Here is an 18,591-nt window from a genome sequence, read left to right as displayed (position 1 = left end):
GGGATCGAACCTGCATCCCAAGTATGTGCCCTTGATCGGAAATTGAACCTGCAACCCTTCAGTCCGCAGGCTGACACTTTAACCACTGGGAAAAACTGGTTAGGGCTATAAGGACTTTTTACACAGATATCCAATCAGCAGGCATCCAGATCTCTGAGATTATAACCATTAGTGCTAGTGAAAAGAACTTAATTTACTTTCTAATTATAGTAGAGGGGGGAAATGAATAAATACTTAGCATGCTGGGAATTAAATGGCTTCCAGGCTCCACAGAGTTAATCTTCTGGGTGGTATTGATTGACATGCTGGAGGATGTTAATGTGTGATTCTTTTGGGATATGATTCTTTGGGGAATGGGGGAGGAGAGTGGAAATTGCAGTTTCACTACTAATTGTACTTTAGGTGTCATTTATGACAATTTCATGTTGTCTAGACAGAGGGAAATGGTGGAGAAATTATTTCATGTCTGGAGTCAAATGCTGAGTCCAAATGGAATCAAGAAGGTTGCTGAAGTCAGGAACAGGCTGAAAGGGCAAGTAAACCCCCAGAGGTGAAGTAGTGAAAATCAGATGTCACTAAGAGATGCAATTCAGAATGAACCCAGGTTATAAGAAAAGTGGGTGTACTCTGAGTTTTGTTTTAGCTCAAGGACTAATAATGGGTTGTTTGGGGGTCTCAGCTGGAGATTGTCCTCTTGTCTATTTCTGTAGATTCTAGAAACCTCATTACTTGAACAGACATGAGCCAGGAAGGCTGCTGCTTTGCCTGTCCTATACAATAAAAGCCCAATATGCAAATTGTCCCCCTTGGGCGGTTGTTTGACTGGGAGACCGGGAGACCAGGAGACCAGGAGTTCGACAGTTCAACTTCTCGCTATGACGTGCGCTGACCACCAGGGAGCAGCACGGAACATGGCTGGCGTTGGCGATGCAGCACTGGCAGCGGGCGGCAGTGGAGGTGCTGCTAGCCCTGATAGTGGGACCGTGGTGGGATGGTGGAGCAGGTGAGCAGGCAGTGCCAGGCCAAGGTGGGTGCGAGCAGGGGGCCCAGGTGCTGTCCAGGGCCCAGAGGTCAGCTGGGACCTGCCCTTCCATGCCAGCCGCTCACACTTTGATCGCAGGCCAGGCCTAGGGACCGCACCCATGCAGGAATTCGTGCACTGAGCCTTTAGTGGTTAATACTAGTAAATGCCCCAGCCCACTGCATTGCTTTTTTCTCATTCTTGTAAGGCTTCATTGACTAACTCTTTGCTTACCCAATGTTGGCTTTAAGGATTTGCTTCATATTACATAGTGTTTGCAATATACCAGGGTCAGTAGCCTGTCACTTAAGAGCAAATGTCCTTGGTTGAGGGTTTTTTCAATTTTAGGTCAGGAACATAAATGTGAAAAATAACCTAAGAGGGAATGTACAGGTTTGCTGTTACTGAACAACAAATGATTCTACCAATGTATTCTTATTGAATTAGTGGGTCTAGAGATAGACTGTTTTGGAATGTCTGTTCTGAACAAAATTACCTGAGAATTCAGGATTATTGATTCTGTAAATCTCTTATTGATTGGGAGGGGGCAGTCAATCAGGATTCACTGCCTCTTAATTAAAGTCTAAACCTGTACATCACAGCTGCTGTTTGTGGGGGGATGTGTGCATGTGAGTATCAGAAATACCTGTGGAACTTGTCATTGATATACTTACTCAATCTTTAGTGAAAAGCCTCTGATCTAAATTCCTAGTTGAAAAAAAAAGTCTGTGGTCAGTGAGCAGACCATCCAATTCTCCCAGAGAAAATGGATTTGGAGGCAGAGTAAACATATCTATATAGATGACCTTGGACATTTGAGTTCAGATGCTGACAAAAGCGATTTTTTAAAATTACGGATTGAAGTTTCATAACTATAGTGCAATGTGTTGAGGATATAAAAGAGCTAAGCATACTACCAACCAATCATTTTACAGTTGATGAAAATAACTACCCACCAAACAGCAGAAGGTCAGATGTTCTCAGAAGGATCTGGCTGGCTTTTCAGACAAGATTTTTGTATAGCTAGATACACATTTGCACACTGCATAAGAATTCTGTTTTCAGCTTCTTTCCTTTTGGTATGTGATTATGTTGTGCTCCGATGTTTTACCATCTATTGCTCATTACACAGAGGGGTACATTAATGTTTTGTAAAGATACTTTAAAGCAAACATGTCAAATTTGCTAGTGGCCGCTAGTTTGACATGCTTGCTTTAAAGCTTTTCTGGTGTAGCACATTGTTTGTGCTTGATGATAGTAAAATAAGGCCAATCCACTCAGTGTGGGTTGTGAGTTCTTTCTGTAGTATATCTGGCTTTTTCCTGAGATTATTAGCCTTTTAGGAGTGCCACCTTGTCTTACCTTGCCTTGGTCTACCCCACAGCAAGGGGCAGGGATTGCCTGCCAGGCTCTGCTGGCAACTGCACCATGTGCTTACAAGTACACTCCTAGAAACTGGGGGGCCCTGCAGTGATCAGATGAGTACTTATCGTTGGATAACTTAAGTGATAATTGCCAGTGTGTGAAATGGGGAGGTTCTGATGCCTCCGCTTTAAAGCAGAGATGTCAATTTGAAAATCATAATAGAGGTGTCGTTTCAGAACACACAATTATTTTTTACAAAGAATTAGGGCTTGTCATTTCCCAGCCCAGGCATGCACCAAGGCAGAGATCTGGAGCTTTTAGAGAAGGATTCAGAAGTGAAGAAGGCAAGAGTGCATCCTGGTTTCCGTGGCCTCCTGCTCCTTCGTCCCCCTGAAAACATTGCCTACCTGTGAGGTCTCTTTTGGCAATACACTGTCCAGGAGTATCAGTGGTAGTTTCCCAGGCAAGTAGCCAGCCTCTGACTTTATGATTTAACTAGAGGCCTGGTGCACGAATTCGTGCACGGTTGGGGTCCGGCCAGCCTGCCCCTATTGGATGGGCCGGCTGGGGGTGTGGGGGCGGGAGGTTGGCTGGCCAGCCCTGCCCCTGATCGGTGTGGGGGTGGGCTGATTGGGGGCAGGGCCGGCCAGGGGAGGGGCTGTGAGCAGTTGGCCGGCCAGCCCCACCCCACTCCAGGTTGAGGGGACAATTTGCATATTAGCCTTTTATTATATAGGACTAGAGGCCCAGTGCACAAAATTCGTGTACGAGGGGTGATGGGGCGGGGGAGAGGCTCAGCCCAGCCTGTGCCCTCTCATAGTCCAGGACTCTCTGGGGATTGGACCTAAGCTGGAACTCAGACATCCCTCTCGCAGTTCAGGACCCCTTGCTCCTTACTGCCTGCCTGCCTTGGAGGTGGGAGAAGCTTACGCCACCTCCGCTGTGCTCGCCAGCCGTGAGCCCAGCTTCTGGCTGAGCAAGGGGGCAGGGGGGCGGGGAAAGTGTGGCTCAACCAGAAGCCGGGCTTGCTGCTCCTGGGACCAGGACCCTGGGACTGGGCCTATCAGGGGAAGGCGCTGTCCCCATCACCCTGCTGCTGCTGCCACTGTGGGCCACCACGGCTGCCTGCCCTCGCTTGGCTTTCACAGCCACCGCGGCTTTGTCCTGAAGGAGTTCCGGACATCTGGAAGACGTCTGGTCTATCCAGTCTAATTAGCATATTACCCTTTTATTAGTATAGATAGGATAAGCCACCCAGGGACCAGGCTGTGCTGCGTTTATCAGGACAACTATGTCAGCACTTTAACCTTAAATGACCAAAGGGATGAAGGATGATATAAATAATTTCTGAAAATTATTTGTTCCTTCAGGAATTTCAGTGTGAGTTTTTGGACATCTAGCAACCTATGAAAGTCACAGGGTGATTGAGGGGCAATCAGATGTCTGCTTATTCTTCCAAATCTACTTGGGCCTGTTGATTTATTATCTTAGGTATCTACTGGTCTTCTATTATGTGTTAATTAGGATGTGAATTTTATGAAGATAAAAAGGTGACTTGGACCCAGTACCTGCTTTCATGTAGCATGTGGTCCAGGAACAGAGATCAGACACAAGTAACTGCAGTAACAAGGTGACTCAAAAACAAGGCCTTTTAGAGAGGTTTCAAAATGTAATGGAGTATTGGGGAAGAGAGGGTTAACTTCTGGCTGGCAGAGTCAGGTATTTGAGCTGTGACGGATTTTTACAGGTAGAGAGGGGGAAGAACTTTCCAGAAAGAAGAAATGGCTAAGCAAAATACATAAATAGACAGTGAGGGTGTTTAGTTTAGCTAGAGCAATGAATGGTTCCCAAAGTGTGGCCTGGGATCTCTTAAGTCAGAACTGATATGCTGTTCTTTCTTTTTCACTTTTCATTCTTTCATGAGTGTTCAGTGGAGTTCTCTAGAGGCTACATGACCATGTAATGAGGTTATTAGTATGTTGGCTAATGAACTGTGTGTTTGTGTATTAACATTTTTTGTTTTAATTTCAAATATAGTCAATATCCTATATAATAAAAGCCTAATATGCTAAGTGTTCGGTCGTCCAGTCGGCTATTCAACCAATCAAAGCATAATATGCTAATGATATGCTAAGGCCACTCAACTGCTGTGCACTGACCACCAGGGGACAGATGCTCTGACAGGTAGGTTAGCTTGCTGCTGGGGTCTGGCTGATTGGGACTGAGTGAGACGGGCTGGATGCACCCTGGAGCCCTTCCGCAGTCCCTCCCAGGCCCCAATTGTGCACCGGTGGGGTCCCTCAGCCTGGCCTGTGCCCTCTTGCAATCTGGGACCTCTCAGGGGATGTTGGGAGAGCCAGTTTTGGCCCGATCCCGCAGGCCAGGCTGAGGGACCCCACTGGTGCATGAATTCTTGCACTGGGCCTCTAGTTAGTAGATAAAACCCTATAAACAAAAGCTCTTTGGGGGGTCCTCAATAATTTTTAAGACTGTTAATGGAGTTCTGAAACCAAAAACTTTGAAAACCACTGAGCTAGAGCATACAGTATATCCAGAAGGAATGAGAAATTTGGCTTTACAGCTTTGAGTGCCAAGCTGAGGAATTTGGATTTTATTTCCTACGTAGAGGGGTGCTATTAGTTTGGGTTTAGCTCCCCTGAACTGAAATAGCAGATGTCACCCAGACATCAAAGCCAGGCTGGGAAATTACTCAATATCATGGGCACCAGTGACATCTTAGCTTCTAGGTGCAGGCTTTTCATTTTAGGTCACCGAGTTCTGGCAGTTATTTGTTTCCAGTGATTGGAGAAGATCTGAACATGTTTGTTGGCTTTAGGATATTGAAGGTTCTTTGCAAAAAGCTAACTGTAGGAGAGAAATCTCTTTCTTTGGCATTCCTAGGAGTTGTGATATTTACTCGTCTACTAACTCTATTTCTTTCTTTATTCAGCACCAATTGGAAAAGTATTTTTTATTCCTCAAGATGTTCTTGTGTTGTAGCTGTAGAGAATTTAATGTTTCATCAGTGCTATGTGGGGGTGAGGGGTATGTGCTAGTCATAGTAATTGGCTCTCCTGATTTCATGTATTAGCAGTTAAAATGTCACATATATATGACTTGCCAGTCCACTGGATTGCTTGGGGAACAAATGGTGCCAACAGATCTGTAGTAAGTAGGCACAGGGGATGCATGTTCCAAAAGAACCTCATCAGGGTCTCCCCAGAGACAAAGCTTAACATTTTGATTTTACTCTGATTTAAAGAAGTCTTTTAGTTAAGCTGGAAGTTAGGGTGGGAAGTAGACTTTGCAGGATTATAAAATGGAATCATTAAAAATGAAATTATCTAATTCAACTCTTCTAGTTCAAGACTCTCCTTTATAGGATTCCTAAAAAGTCATCTCATCTCTCTTAATACTCTCACTCCTTGGCATAGTAAAGGGTCAGATTGGCTTTCTAACTTAGCAGGATCATTTTCTAGGCAGAAATACTTAAGGATAAATGTTGGTCACTCTGGAGGGTGCTCCTTGCCAAAGGGCTTCTGCTTCTTAAGCCGCCATTTATAGGATAACACAACAGGGCTCAATGATGTTCAGGACTAAACTCCAGAGCCCTTTGGGATGGAAGAAGCTTCCGGGTTTTCCAGGGCTAATTTATTAGTAATTAGTAAGTATTACTTATTTAAGATGGCATAAATGCCCTGAATACTGTTCTCATAATTTCACTTTTCTTTTTTTCTCCAGTCTATGTACCTCTCGTTACCCTTTCCTCTCACATTCTGTATTTCAGGACTCAAAGACATGCTGTTGTTTTATGTGCCCCTGTGAACGGAAAACAGTCCTGCTAATTAAACCGTGTCACACTATTATAAGAAGCATTCCAACTTCAAATACAGTAAATGTGGGGAGAAAAGTATGTCTTAGAATTGAAACACCATTTCTGCTGCTGTAAACAGTGATATCATTGAGGATTCAGGTTTTCAACCAGAGAGATGTATTTTGTTTTTATTTATTTTAAAATATATTTTTATTGATTTTAGAGAGTGAGGAAGGGAGATGAAGAGAGAGATACATCAGTCGGTTGCCTCCTGCTCACCCCCTACTGGGGATTGAGCCTGAAACCCAGGCATGTGCCCTGACCTGGAATTGAACCAGTGACTTTTGATACATGGGATGATGCTCAATCTACTGAGCCACACCTGCTGGGCAAGATATATTTTATTATTGTCTTCTTTTCCTCATCCTTAAATTGTATTCTCTCTTCACTGGTAGAATAGTTTAAAGCAGCAGTTGCCAATCGGTGGTCCGAGGACCACTGGTGGTCCGTGAGGACCGAAAGGTTGGCGACCACTGGTTTAAAGTGTTTTAAGTGTGGGGATTATAGGCCTAGTCTAGGTAGGAAACATCATTTAACAGTTGGTTTTCCTGGGTGGGAAAGGTAGCAGGCCAGGTTGACAGGGTCTCTGCTGTACCTCTTCTCCAGGCTGTTAGAGGAAATGCTTCCACAAGCCAGTTGCTGGGATAAAGTGACCGCACATGACTATAGCTAAAGCCAGCTGGTTTTAATAACAATGAATTGAATTAACTCAATTGTAAAAGATTGGTAGCTGCTGTCCTTATTCTGCAGATCTGCTTTAAAGAATCTGGCAGGGAGCCAGAGACCTGTTCCCAGAGAGCAAAATGCTGCCTGAGAAGAGCAATGTGCATTTCTTGCTGAGACCATTTCCTTAGGAATGTGTCTCATGTCAGGAGCCTGATTGACTGCCAAGGCACATTTGAATTGGGAAACAGTGTGGCAGACATGGCAAACTGGGGGGCCCATGGCCATGTTTATCAGATGTGCTTTTAACTGGCCCGTGTTGTACAAAAAAGGGAAAACTGTTTTAGCTAAAATTTAACAGGAGATTTTACGCAGAAGTCCAGATTTCTGACTACTCTTTATAAATAGTCAGGTCCACCAGTACTGAGCCCACATTCTAGCTTGGATTCACAGTGGATACATACTCACTTTTACCTGTCTGGAGCCCAGAAGGTCCTGCACTATAGCATAGTGGTTTGAAGCATTTTGGAGTTGACAGACCTTCACTGGAGTCTTAGTGCTATCACTTAATAGCTGTGTGCCACACAGCACAGTGTTCTCGGGTATATACAGTAATGCCTAACTTCCCAGGTGCTGGTGCTCTTTTACTCTTGAGTTACAGTTTTGAGACAGGTGGTTCAGGTGTTTGGGAAGTATTGCATCAAAAAGTGCTCAATAAAATATGTGTATCACATATGACCAGATGAACTTATGATTATATAATTAGCAATTTTTGTCAGTTGTTAAGAGAGTCCCAGACATTCTTTCTTACAAAAAAGAGTATGAGCAGAATAGATGAGTAGAAGATAAGGTGATGTGGATTAGGATGAAATGGAGGTGCTGAACACCAAGATAAATGTTGGCACTACAGGATAATCTCTAGTATGCCTAATTTCCCCCTCATGTGTTGATCCTAATCTCCTATTTGTCACCTGGAGGTACTGCAAATAGAAATAAGATCATGTCTCTGAAGCACTTGTTCATTTCTCACTGAAGAGCAGTTCTACACAATACAGTGGCCATATCCAGTGTAGGAGCTCTGTAGCTCTTCACTTATTTATGTCTCTAAGTACTTAGCTTGCAGGAAGGGTGTGATCCCAGATAGCAGGTGTTAGCTAGCTGCAAAGGGGGATGTTATTTATCTTTCCCCCCATTTTCCTTAATGAATGACCTCTGAGTTGGTAATTGACAGGGATTATTGCCATTTTTTTAATCTCTGCTAGGAGGCTGCTGGAGTCTTCCCTCATTTCATTATCCCGTTATGATGGAGCAGGATCCAGAGAGCACCCAATTTACCCAGACCCAGCGAGGTAAGGCTGAAGTGAGAAATGGCACTAGGTGGGGGGGAGGGGCTGCCCTTGGGGTTGCCAATTGCTGGAAGCCCCATTTTGTGCCTCTCTGGTCCTGGTGCTCTTTTACTCTTGAGTTACAGTTTTGAGACAGGTGGTTCAGGTGATTGGGAAGTATTGCAGGTAAGTGAACAGAACCTCTGGTGACAGAGTTGTGGCTGAGCTCTTATCCTTTGGGGCTCATTTCTGTGAATGTGGCACTAGAGGAGGAACCTGGGGAGGCCACTGGCAGAGTCACAGGATAGAATATATTTCTTCTCTTGGATCAGTGAGACTGTTGCCATTCAGATGGACAGCCAAAAGGGAAATAAAAGTATTTATTAATAGGGAAATTACCTATAAATTCAAACATAAAGGAATTCTTCTTGCTCTCATTTGAGAGAGTTTAGAATATCAGAAAGCAGAAATCAAGCTCATTTAGTTGTTGAATTTTTTGAGACTATCTGAAGGAAGAGATGACTGACAAATGGAACTAAATATAACAAGTTGGAACTTCATTAAATGCTTGACTTATACTGATTAGAAGACATTTTAAAAATTCTTGAAGAGATTAAAAAAATTTCAAATGAGTTGAAGACCCGCCTTAACCTGATACTGGTAACTGAGTGCCAAGTTTGGAGTGTTTGAGTTGATGAACATTTATAGTGAGAAGCCCTTTGGGGTTGTCACAGCTGGACTTACTGATTGTTAATGATCTAAAGAAGGGATAACCTGCACTTAAGCAGTGCCAGAGCACATTGTGAGGCTCTGCCAAAAGAAAAGTGTTTATAATGGTGGGGTTGGCAAGTTAATACAGGTCACATAAAGCTAAATGAGCTTTGCTCTAGTTTAAGAATTTCAAGTCAGTAAAACCGTTAGACCAAGTTGATTCCACTGATATTGAATGACCTTGTTGTTGGCACAGTTATGTCATGATGCTGAGCATTCTTTCTGGGATACTAGTGAAAAGATTCCCCATTATCCTCTTCCTTTGGAATGGCGAATCCAAGGATCAGGGAACATGGGGATTGATGACTTTAAAACAGGTAGACAGCTTAGATGATGCCTGAAGCAAGAACATTTATTTTAGTTTGTAATCATAATCAAAAGTAATAGCCCTAAATAAGAAAAGGAATATTTTCACATGAATCAAATACTCTGAAACACTGAGATAGAGAACTTCTTGTAGTTCTTTTAGGATAGCAGTGGGAATCTCATCCCCAGAACCTGACAGTTTACCAGTAATCCTTAAAGACCATAACTTGTCCTCCTTTCATGTTATTTGTTCCTATTCAGAGAAACAAATAACAGAAAGTATCATACTCTATAGTGTTGGTGTTTTCACATTTCCCCTTTGAACACAAAATAGGTGTTTTTAAAGGGGAAGGTTTTTTCCCTGAAGAAAACTTAAAGATTTATTAAAACATTTAAAAATTTTACTTGAACACTTCAGAGTTTTATGGTTATCCAGCTCTTCAGTGGGAGGAGGATTGTTACCTCATTACTGATGGTTTCATTTCTTTTTTTCTCTTAGATTCACCCTGTGCACAGTATGTATAGGCCAGAGCCTTTGTGAGACATCTCAGCATTCAGATCCTTAGCTGCCCTCTGGATACCCAAAAAGACAAGGATAGGGATGTATTTGTAGTTAATAATTGTGCCAAGAATCCTTTTTAAAAAATCGTTGATGCCTAGTTTTATAGCTTAGGGATTTTCTGTCCTGTCCTATATAATAAAAGGCTAATATGCAAATAGACCAAACGACCGGTCGCTATGACGCACACCACCAGGGGGCAGATGCTTACCACAGGAGCTGCCTCCTGGTGGTCAGTGGGCTCCCACAGGGGGAGCATTGCTCAGCCAGAAGCCAGAAGCCAGAAGCAGGGCTCACGGCTGGCGAGTGCAGCAGTGGCGGGAGCCTCTCCTGCCTCTGTGGCAGTCGGACATCCCCTGAGGGCTCCCGGACTGTGAGAGAGCGCAGGTTGGACTGAGACACCCCCCCATCCCCGTGTCCCCCCCCCCCCCGCCCCCCCGCCAAGTGCATGAATATCGTGCATCCAGCCTTTCGTAGTGAAATAAATAGTTGGGGTTACCTAGTGCTGAGATTGTGCCCCTGCATGTGAAATAACAGTCTTATTGTCAGCTTCAACATTATTTCTGCCACTATCACCAATAATATTTGCAAAATTTTCCCATTAGTTAGGGTTGGTTATAAACTCAGGAATGAGTGTACTTGTGGTCACTTTTCAGAATCAATTCCAAAAAAAACCAATCTTGATTCTCCTCTTGAAACTTTTTTACTTACTTTTCTAGTCTGATTGACGAGAATTTAGGCAATAATGGTTGATTTATGCTGGAAGGTTTTTTTTTTTTAATGTATTTGGTAGATATAGGAACAACTCAATAGTATTGACTTCTATTTGTTGAAAATAGAGGATTCTTGATTGATTTTTGCAAACTGCATAGGAACAGGCCCAAACAAATAATGAAAGTTCTACAAGTTAAGACTTTTAAGAAATGATTCTTGTGCTCTCATGTCTTGGCCAAAGCATCTGTTCATCCCATGCCCACCCGCTGTATAAAGAAAGATGGCTATAGAAAGATGATTTGGACTCAGGTGCCAAATGCAGCATCTTGTTTCATAACATAGACATTTGAGTTCCAAAGATTGTCAGCTGGCCTGCTTGGGAATCCATTTGATGGTTGGCACAGGGCCACCACCTCTGATGACAGTTACTTGAAAAGCAGCCTCAGTTCCTATAGCAGTTGACTCCAGGATCTCCTTTGCCCTGAGTCAGTAGATTTATTGAAGATTTGCCCAGAGACTTTGCCAGGGGTAATGAAAGGTCAGGCGGCAAGATGTTTGTAAATACTTTTCCTACCATTTGGATATAACTCCTTTATTTCCATTCTTAATCAGTGTTTCCAGGTTTCCATTAAAAAAAAAAATAGAGACATGCTTTTTTCCTTTTATATTTAAACATTATATAAGTTCAGGTCCTCAGTAATCCTCATTAGGATTGCTGTGTTCCCTTTTAATTTTTTGTTTTAAATAACAGAATTATATTGCTTACATACATATTAGTATATACATACCATTCTTCAATTTTTCTCCATTTAAAATTATATTTTAGAGGGCTTTCATGTGTGCATATAGGAATAATTTGTTCTTTTTAATAGCAATATAGTGTTTCTTTGTATGGATATAGTTTGTTTAATCTGTTAATGGGCATTTGGAGTGTTTCCCAGGTTTTCATTAATTCTAATCTCTCTGTTTGTATCTTTGCATCCTTGTGTGTTTCTGTAGGCTAAAATTTCTAGTGGAATTGTTGAGTCAGTGTGCACCTCAGTCAGGTTTTAAGTCTGGAAATTTCTTAGTAATCCATTTAATACTATCATATAAAACATTCTTCTACAATTCATCTCTCACACTCTCAGTTAATAGCCTCAAATTATGTAATGATGTTGTGAAAGATGGAGTGAAAACTTGAGAAAGAAGGAAATGTGGCACGTTGTATGGGACACTTGATGTTTTCAAGGAATATGAAGACACTAAGCAGCTGGAAGAATGTAGTTCTAGATTATTTACTGAGAATAGTCTAGTAAGGGAGAAGAAAAACAATGACTGTTGCCTTCTGTACTGCTCAGTCCCCATGTAGCCTCTGATACTCTCTTGTAAGGCAGAAAAGTTTGTTTTTATCCTTTTAGATTTTTCTGTTTTTCCAAGTATATTTTACTCTCAGTCTATGTCTTCTGTTACAGATATCTCTGAATAAATTGTTAAAGGAGAGATAAGAGGCTCAGAGATCATTTTAAGGGGCTAGAACAAATCTGGAGTATGTCTGTTTGTTGGAGAAAAAAGGAGGTCCTGGTGAAAATGCCTGTACATGCCTTCTTTAGTGATCTCAGGTTTCCTGTCTCCTGGCCTGTTTCCTCATCTAAAACGGAAAGAAGAGATGACTTATTGATGATTGCTGTGATTCCTTTATTTCTTGTATTTTACGTAAGGATGATTGAGGGAATGCTATGAGTCTTAAAGGGGTCCCTTAAGAAACTAAAAAGAAAAGTCCAGTGTTACTCTCTTGGGAGGGGACAGCTGTTGATCAGATAAGGACTGATTAGACAGTTTCTTTGCCTTATCTCAGAACAGAAACATTGGTGGCAATCTGATAAGCATATTGTGCAGTACAAACCTCCTGGTGAGTTAAATGCCCTTTATTTTTCATGTCTCCGGAATCGTCTCAGCAGGGAGATGCCAGGGGAGAACTGGATTTACTGTCTTTCACAGTTTCCCCCACATTAGTGCTAGTTTGTGTTTGTCCATCTCTGTCTCTCTCAGATTATCTCCTGCTGCATACTACGCTCAGAGGATGATCCAGTATCTTTCACGGAGAGACAGTATTCGCCAGCGCTCCATGCGCTACCAACAGAACCGGCTTCGCTCTTCCACCTCCTCCTCTTCTTCAGACAACCAGGGTCCATCAGTAGAGGGAACCGACTTGGAATTTGAGGACTTTGAGTAAGTACATACTCAGCTTGCTTTCTTCCCTCTGCTCCCAAGCTGGGAGTGCTTCCAAGTTGGTCACGTCTGAGCAGCAGTGGTTGACATCTTGCTTCAAACCTTTAAGTTACTATTTATGAGTAATAGGATGGGGTGAGGGATGGAGGGTTAAAATGCCCTGGGCACGCCCATCTCTGGCAGTTGTTGCTGATTCTCCAGGACCTGTGGGAAGAGGCCGTCCATTGGGCCCCAGGCCAGACTGGGAGAAGATGGCTGCTGTGCTTGCTTCCCTTTTGTGTGAGCAGTGCCTGTGGAATGCATCTCGTGGACTGTCTTCACAACAGGGAGGCAGGAGGCTTGGTGTTTTTTTCTCTTAAGCAGAGTAGGTATTGAGAGATTCAAAAGAAAATACTCAGATTTTCTTAAAAGTTGGGTTCTCCTAGAACCCGTGATCACACTGGTACTTTGAGGTTTTACTCCTTTACCTAAACTTTCTCATTCTCCCTCCATCCCCAATAAGGATCCTTTGAAAGTTGCCTGTCAGGTTAATGTGGTGGGTTGCGAGGTGATTCCTTCCTCTTCTTTTAGTTGGTAGTTGGGGGACTGGGTGCGCTAAAGGAGCAGGGTCAGCCCCGGGCTCCAGAATTCAAGCTCCCCAATCTGACTTCTGGGTTTTGCCTTCACTGACCTGGTGCTCCTCGCCTTTCTAGCCATTCATTGTTTCCATTCTGAAACAGCTTTTCTGGCTTGTATCGGATTGGACATTGACTTTTGTTTTGATTCCTATTTTTTTGGTATTCTCAAACAGGTAAAACAAGAGAGAGAAAAGGGTGGTTAAGTATTTTATTCCTCCTCTTTTACTGGCAGTATTGGAATAGGATAGCCTGTTGGTCATTTTTCTTTTTTCTTCTCCATCCTGACATAGCCCGGTCAGGTCTGGGATCTTAAGAGTTCTTGCCTCCCCTCAGCCTTCTGTTTCGTGAGCTGAATGATTAATCCCCAGGCGCCATCTTGCAACAGAGCTTTAGGGTGTGTTTGAGCAATCTCTTTGCCAGAAAGAACTGAAAAGATGGAAACACCCTTTTACCAGTTCACCTTCCTGATGCAATCCTTAAAAGCACACTAGCAATTGTGTACTTGGAAGCAGAAGGAAGACTAACTGGGAGATTCATTTGTCTGAGGAAGATGTAAATGTGGAAGAAAGGCAGGGATGCTGTGAACACTGTGGTGTGGCAAGTGGAGCAGGCACGGTAGCCTCTGTCATCAACTGAGAGAAGAGCCCAGCTACCCTCTGACTCTCAGCACATGTCATTCTTCCTTCCATCCACTCTAGATGATGGTGGGTACACATAGTAACAGTGAAGGGAAAGTGTCTCCACTCCCTTAGCCAGGCAGACACCTGTAGTGAAATATGTTCCCCTGTAAATGGGATTATTTTTCCAGCATTGGGGTCTATTCAGGGAAATAATTATAATGTACCCACCGAGGCTGCTGGGACTTGGTGCTGCTCAGGAGACTCAGTAATCCTGGGTGGCTCTGGGAGTCGGTGCAGATTGCCTAGGCCCCTCTCCATGCACGCTTGGAAGGCTGTGTTATCCTCTGCAGTGGTGGGGCGTGGGGCTCATGCCTTTGAGCTGAGTCTTGCCTCGTGACTTGTCCTTCACAATGGAGTTCTGGGTTAGTTTAAAATGTTCTGTTCTCATCTTACCTTCTCTTTCTTCTGCTACCACCTCCTCCCTTTCCTCTTCCTTCCCCCTCGATTTCCTATGTCAGACTGCCTCCTCCTTGTGCTCCCCACAGCCCACCTGTGCTCTCACCTCCCCTCGGCTTCAGCACGACCTGAATTTACATCGCCTCTTCACCTTCCTTGCACGGATTGACTTAAACTGTTGTTTCCTAGGGGGTCTTGTGGTGTTCCCTGGTTAGTAACAGTGGGCTGATTTCTCTAATGCCCCGCTAAAAGTCCCTCCCTTTGGTGTTTGCCTTTCTTTTGGGGCTGATACAAACTGTAATCTTGTTTTTATAGCAGCTATGAATTTGTCACCTCAATATTAGTAGTCTAGGTGTTCTGGTGAAGGGTGTTGCTGGTTGGTCAATGCTCATTTACGTCTGTTCATTCTATCGGCATCCATCCTTGCCCTCTTCCTCCCCACCCACCCCCACTGTAAACTGAGTGCTGCTTGTGGTTGCTCCTCTTCACTTAATATCAAAGTACTCTGAGGAGGGAGTGAGGGAGAAATTAGGGAATATGCTAGCGCATTTTAATATCTCAGCCCCCGTCCTTTCCTTTAGTTTTAATAACTAGAAGGAAAATTAGAGGCATGTACGGCCATAATTTATATTTTTTTCGGGTAAGTTAGACATGGCTTGAAATCCTGCTAACACACTTAGGTTACCATGAAAAGAAACTGTTCATTGAATCTCCTCACCTTCACAGAATATCCTACTTTTGCCTTTGCCACCCCACTTTGACCTCTTCAGTTTGCTTCCATTTGCTAAGGCTTAGATCATTTTGTCATTCTATAGCTTGTCCCATCCAGGTGTACAGAGTCCCCAGAAAATGAAGGGGAGCCATTATTCAGATCCATCATTTTGATTCTCTTTTATCATCCATTGAATGAAAGGTATCAGTTATAATTTTCATATGTATACTAACTTATAACATATAAAACATTTGTAGTATATATAAATATATTAATATAATATGTATGTTTAAATTTTTGTTTAATCCTTATAATAACGCAATGAGATATTTACTTTTTTTGTTGTTTATTGGTTTTCAAGAGGAAGGGAGAGGGAGAGATAGAAACATCACTGATGAGAGAGAATCATTGATCAGCTGCCTCCTGCACGCCCCCTTCTGGGGATCGAGCTTCAACCCGGGCATGTGCCCCTGACCAGAATTGAACCTGGGACCTTTCAATCCGCAGGCCAATGCTCTATCCACTGAGTCAAACAGGCTGGGGTGAGATATTGACTTCTTTGTGGTATTCTAAGTGATGATACTTCACCAAAATCAGACATGCCTAAGATGAGAGAATAGGAAAGTCATATTTAGTATCTTGACTATTACTGTCCTGCAGATTTAAAGCACTTTAAAAGTGATGTACAGCCAGTCCTAGCTGGTTTGGCTCAGTGGATAGAGTGTCGGCCTGCGGACTGGGGGTTCCTGAGTTCAATCCAGTCAGGGGCACACGTGGGTTGTGGGCTCGATTCCCAGTGGGGGGGGATTGCAGGAGGCAGCCTATCAATGATTCTCTTTCATCATTGATGTTTCTGTCTCTCTCTCCCCCTCTCCTTGCCTCTCTGAAATCAATAAAAATATTAAATAAATAAATAAATAAATAAAAGTGATGTACAGCCATAATTGGGCCCTTGTTCCATGAGCTTGCCGTGGAACAAGACTGTCTAGATTTATCTCTAGGGATGATAGCTTTGAAGGTTGGTCAGCATCAGGTTAAATTTTCTATTCCTTTGTGGCCTGGATTAATGACCATCTTCCCAGGTAGGTATCTTCTCCTGCCGTTCATCTCTGTCTGGGGGACGGATTGAGACTGCAGGTTCCCTTGTTTGTCAGAATGCACAAACAGGACATCCAGAAATCCGCTGTCAGCAAGTCTGTCCTGAAACCCTCAGCATCCATCTTTGCATAAAGATGTTCACAAGCAGGGTAAAGGTGTGTCTGCCTGCTAGAATGTAGATGGTAAAAAAGCATAAGATAAATTCCAGTTTTCACTTTTACTATCCCTTTGGAAAGAGGAGGGGGAAGGTTTTTGTGAAGCCCAGGTTAAGTGCTATGTCCCAGTGGTTGCTAAAGCCCATAAAAGAGGTAGTGTAGAGTATATGACTGGATGACTGGTGCTTCAGCTATCCTTGCCCCTTCCACATCTTATCTGTTATTCTAAATGTACTTATGATCCCAGCTCATGTCCTTCCCTTTCTGACTCTTTGTTATTGCTTTGCCTTCTAAGGCAAAGGAGTGATACCTGAGCTCATGACAGTCAGAACTATAGAACCTTCCGATTAGATCAGTCACAAATATTTCCACTACACATACTAGCCACTAGTTAATTGCATTCAATATTTTTTTATTTTAATTTTTTATTTACAGTTGACATTCTCAACTTATTAAAAATTATTGCTAGCACAGAAAAGAACAAGTGCTACATTCAAGTTGTGACACTAAGCTGTACTCTGGAAAAACATCTCAGTGAGAATTCTAGTCTTTCAGCCTCATGATGAAATCTCTTTAGGTCTATTACATTTATTTTCTTAATTCTTCTAATTAACTGGCTCCCTTTACCCAGAAATTCATATTGTGATCTAATGTGCAAAAATGTTTCATTTGAGAATGACAGTCATTTCTGGGCCTGAGATGGGTTCCTGTTTCTCAGTTTGACATTCTGCAGTACAACATACACATGTACAGGGGAGCATCCTGCAGCCAGGTCTTCTCCTTTTATGGTCCCCTTGCTAGACACCTTCTGGCAAAGTCATTAAAAGGTCTTCTTGGTATATGATGTAGTTGAGGGGTGTTCTGAAGGCTGTTACTCAGCTCTGCCTTCCGATTGGGGAAGTTGCTTGTCTTTAGTTCGGAATGTTATATTCTCCATTTGCCCTTTTGGCATAACAGAAATTTAGTTGAGCCATGACAAAGAAAATATGTCAGAAATCAGGTCATACTACACCTATCATCTGTCATTGAAATCTGACAGCTTTGTGAGACTCATACTTCAAGCTCCTGTGGCTGGGAATTCCAGTAGAGCAAAGCCAGCCATCTGTCCTTGGTAGTACTTGCTCCTGCTCTCTCTTCTGTGCCCAGAATTTCTAGGACCCCTGGGGGAGTCAGTGACTACTAATAGCAAATACATAACTTGTAGCCAAGAAAGGGAAGGGTAAATCTTCAGAGGGAGATGTTGTCTACTTTATTTTGAAACAGAGTTGCCTTTGTTTCTTCCTTTGACTTACAAACATAGACTCTTTAATATTAGAAGTGCAAGAGAAACTCGAAGGAAACACTGTAACATTGCTAGAACCTGCTAAAGCAATGATCGAGAATCAGGCAACTAACTACATTTGTTGAGTGCTGGTATTGTACAGAAATTTAAGAAATAGCTCTTAAAATGTGATGAGATAAGAAACTGTTCCCTTTCTTTTTACCAGAGAGTTTTAAATAATTTCATTTACTTGATTTTTGTGGTGGCTGATTGTTTTTACAGGGTGGGCTTACAAAAGAGAAAAATTTAAGTCTTGAAATAGGACCTTTCTCTAATTATGCTTAGGAGAAAGGTAAATAAACACAGTCATGGAAACATAAAACAGCATGGAATATTTTAGGAATTCCCTTGTTGCTTAGTGTGGCTAGACTGTAAAGTCCAAGATGTGTGGCAGACGAGCCTGCAGAGTTACAGTAGTCCCAGATCTTAGAGAGCCTTCTGTGCCTTACCAGGGGGGTGAACTTTATTCCGTAGGTGAGAGGGAACCCTTGAAGAGTTGTAAGCTATGGAATAACATGATTAGATTTTTACGTGTCTTACAAGATAGACTGTAACAGATACCACTGAAGTATAGGACAGGGTTTGGGGAGGGTATTTGGGGAGAGAAGGCTTCGTGGATTTCAGCTGGGTATGAAGGCTGCATAGGACTTTGATGAATTGATGTGGAGGATGGGGCTAGGGAAGGAGAGTCTAGAAAGGGGGTTGCTTAAACAAAAAGCCCAAAGATTGGAGATTTACAGGGTTTATTTGAGGACCCTGAATAGAGCTATTGAGTATTTATAATATGAGGGAGAAGATCATAA

General features: G+C 42.8%; 1 protein-coding gene across 10 annotated transcripts in view; it reads left to right on the top strand.

Moving 5' to 3' along the window:
* Positions 1 to 18,591, top strand: part of AMBRA1 (autophagy and beclin 1 regulator 1) — a 169,095-nt gene that overhangs the window by 53,422 nt on the left and 97,082 nt on the right. For 6 of the 10 annotated variants that reach the window (XM_079788544.1, XM_079788540.1, XM_079788542.1 and 3 more), the window contains exons 8-9: positions 8,186 to 8,272; positions 12,630 to 12,809. The exons of 2 other annotated variants lie outside the window; for them this stretch is intronic. In XM_079788544.1, coding sequence (XP_079644670.1) covers positions 8,186 to 8,272; positions 12,630 to 12,809 — 267 coding nt within the window. The remainder of the gene's footprint in view (positions 1 to 8,185; positions 8,273 to 12,629; positions 12,810 to 18,591) is intronic. 2 more of the 10 variants (XM_079788548.1, XM_079788546.1) reach the window with 1 other exon arrangement.

Source organism: Cnephaeus nilssonii, assembly GCF_951640355.1.
Source record: "Cnephaeus nilssonii genome assembly, chromosome: 13".
NCBI lineage: Eukaryota > Metazoa > Chordata > Mammalia > Chiroptera > Vespertilionidae > Cnephaeus > Cnephaeus nilssonii.
The sequence above is the reverse complement of the archived record's forward strand: the minus strand, read 5'-3'. Positions and strand labels throughout refer to the sequence as shown.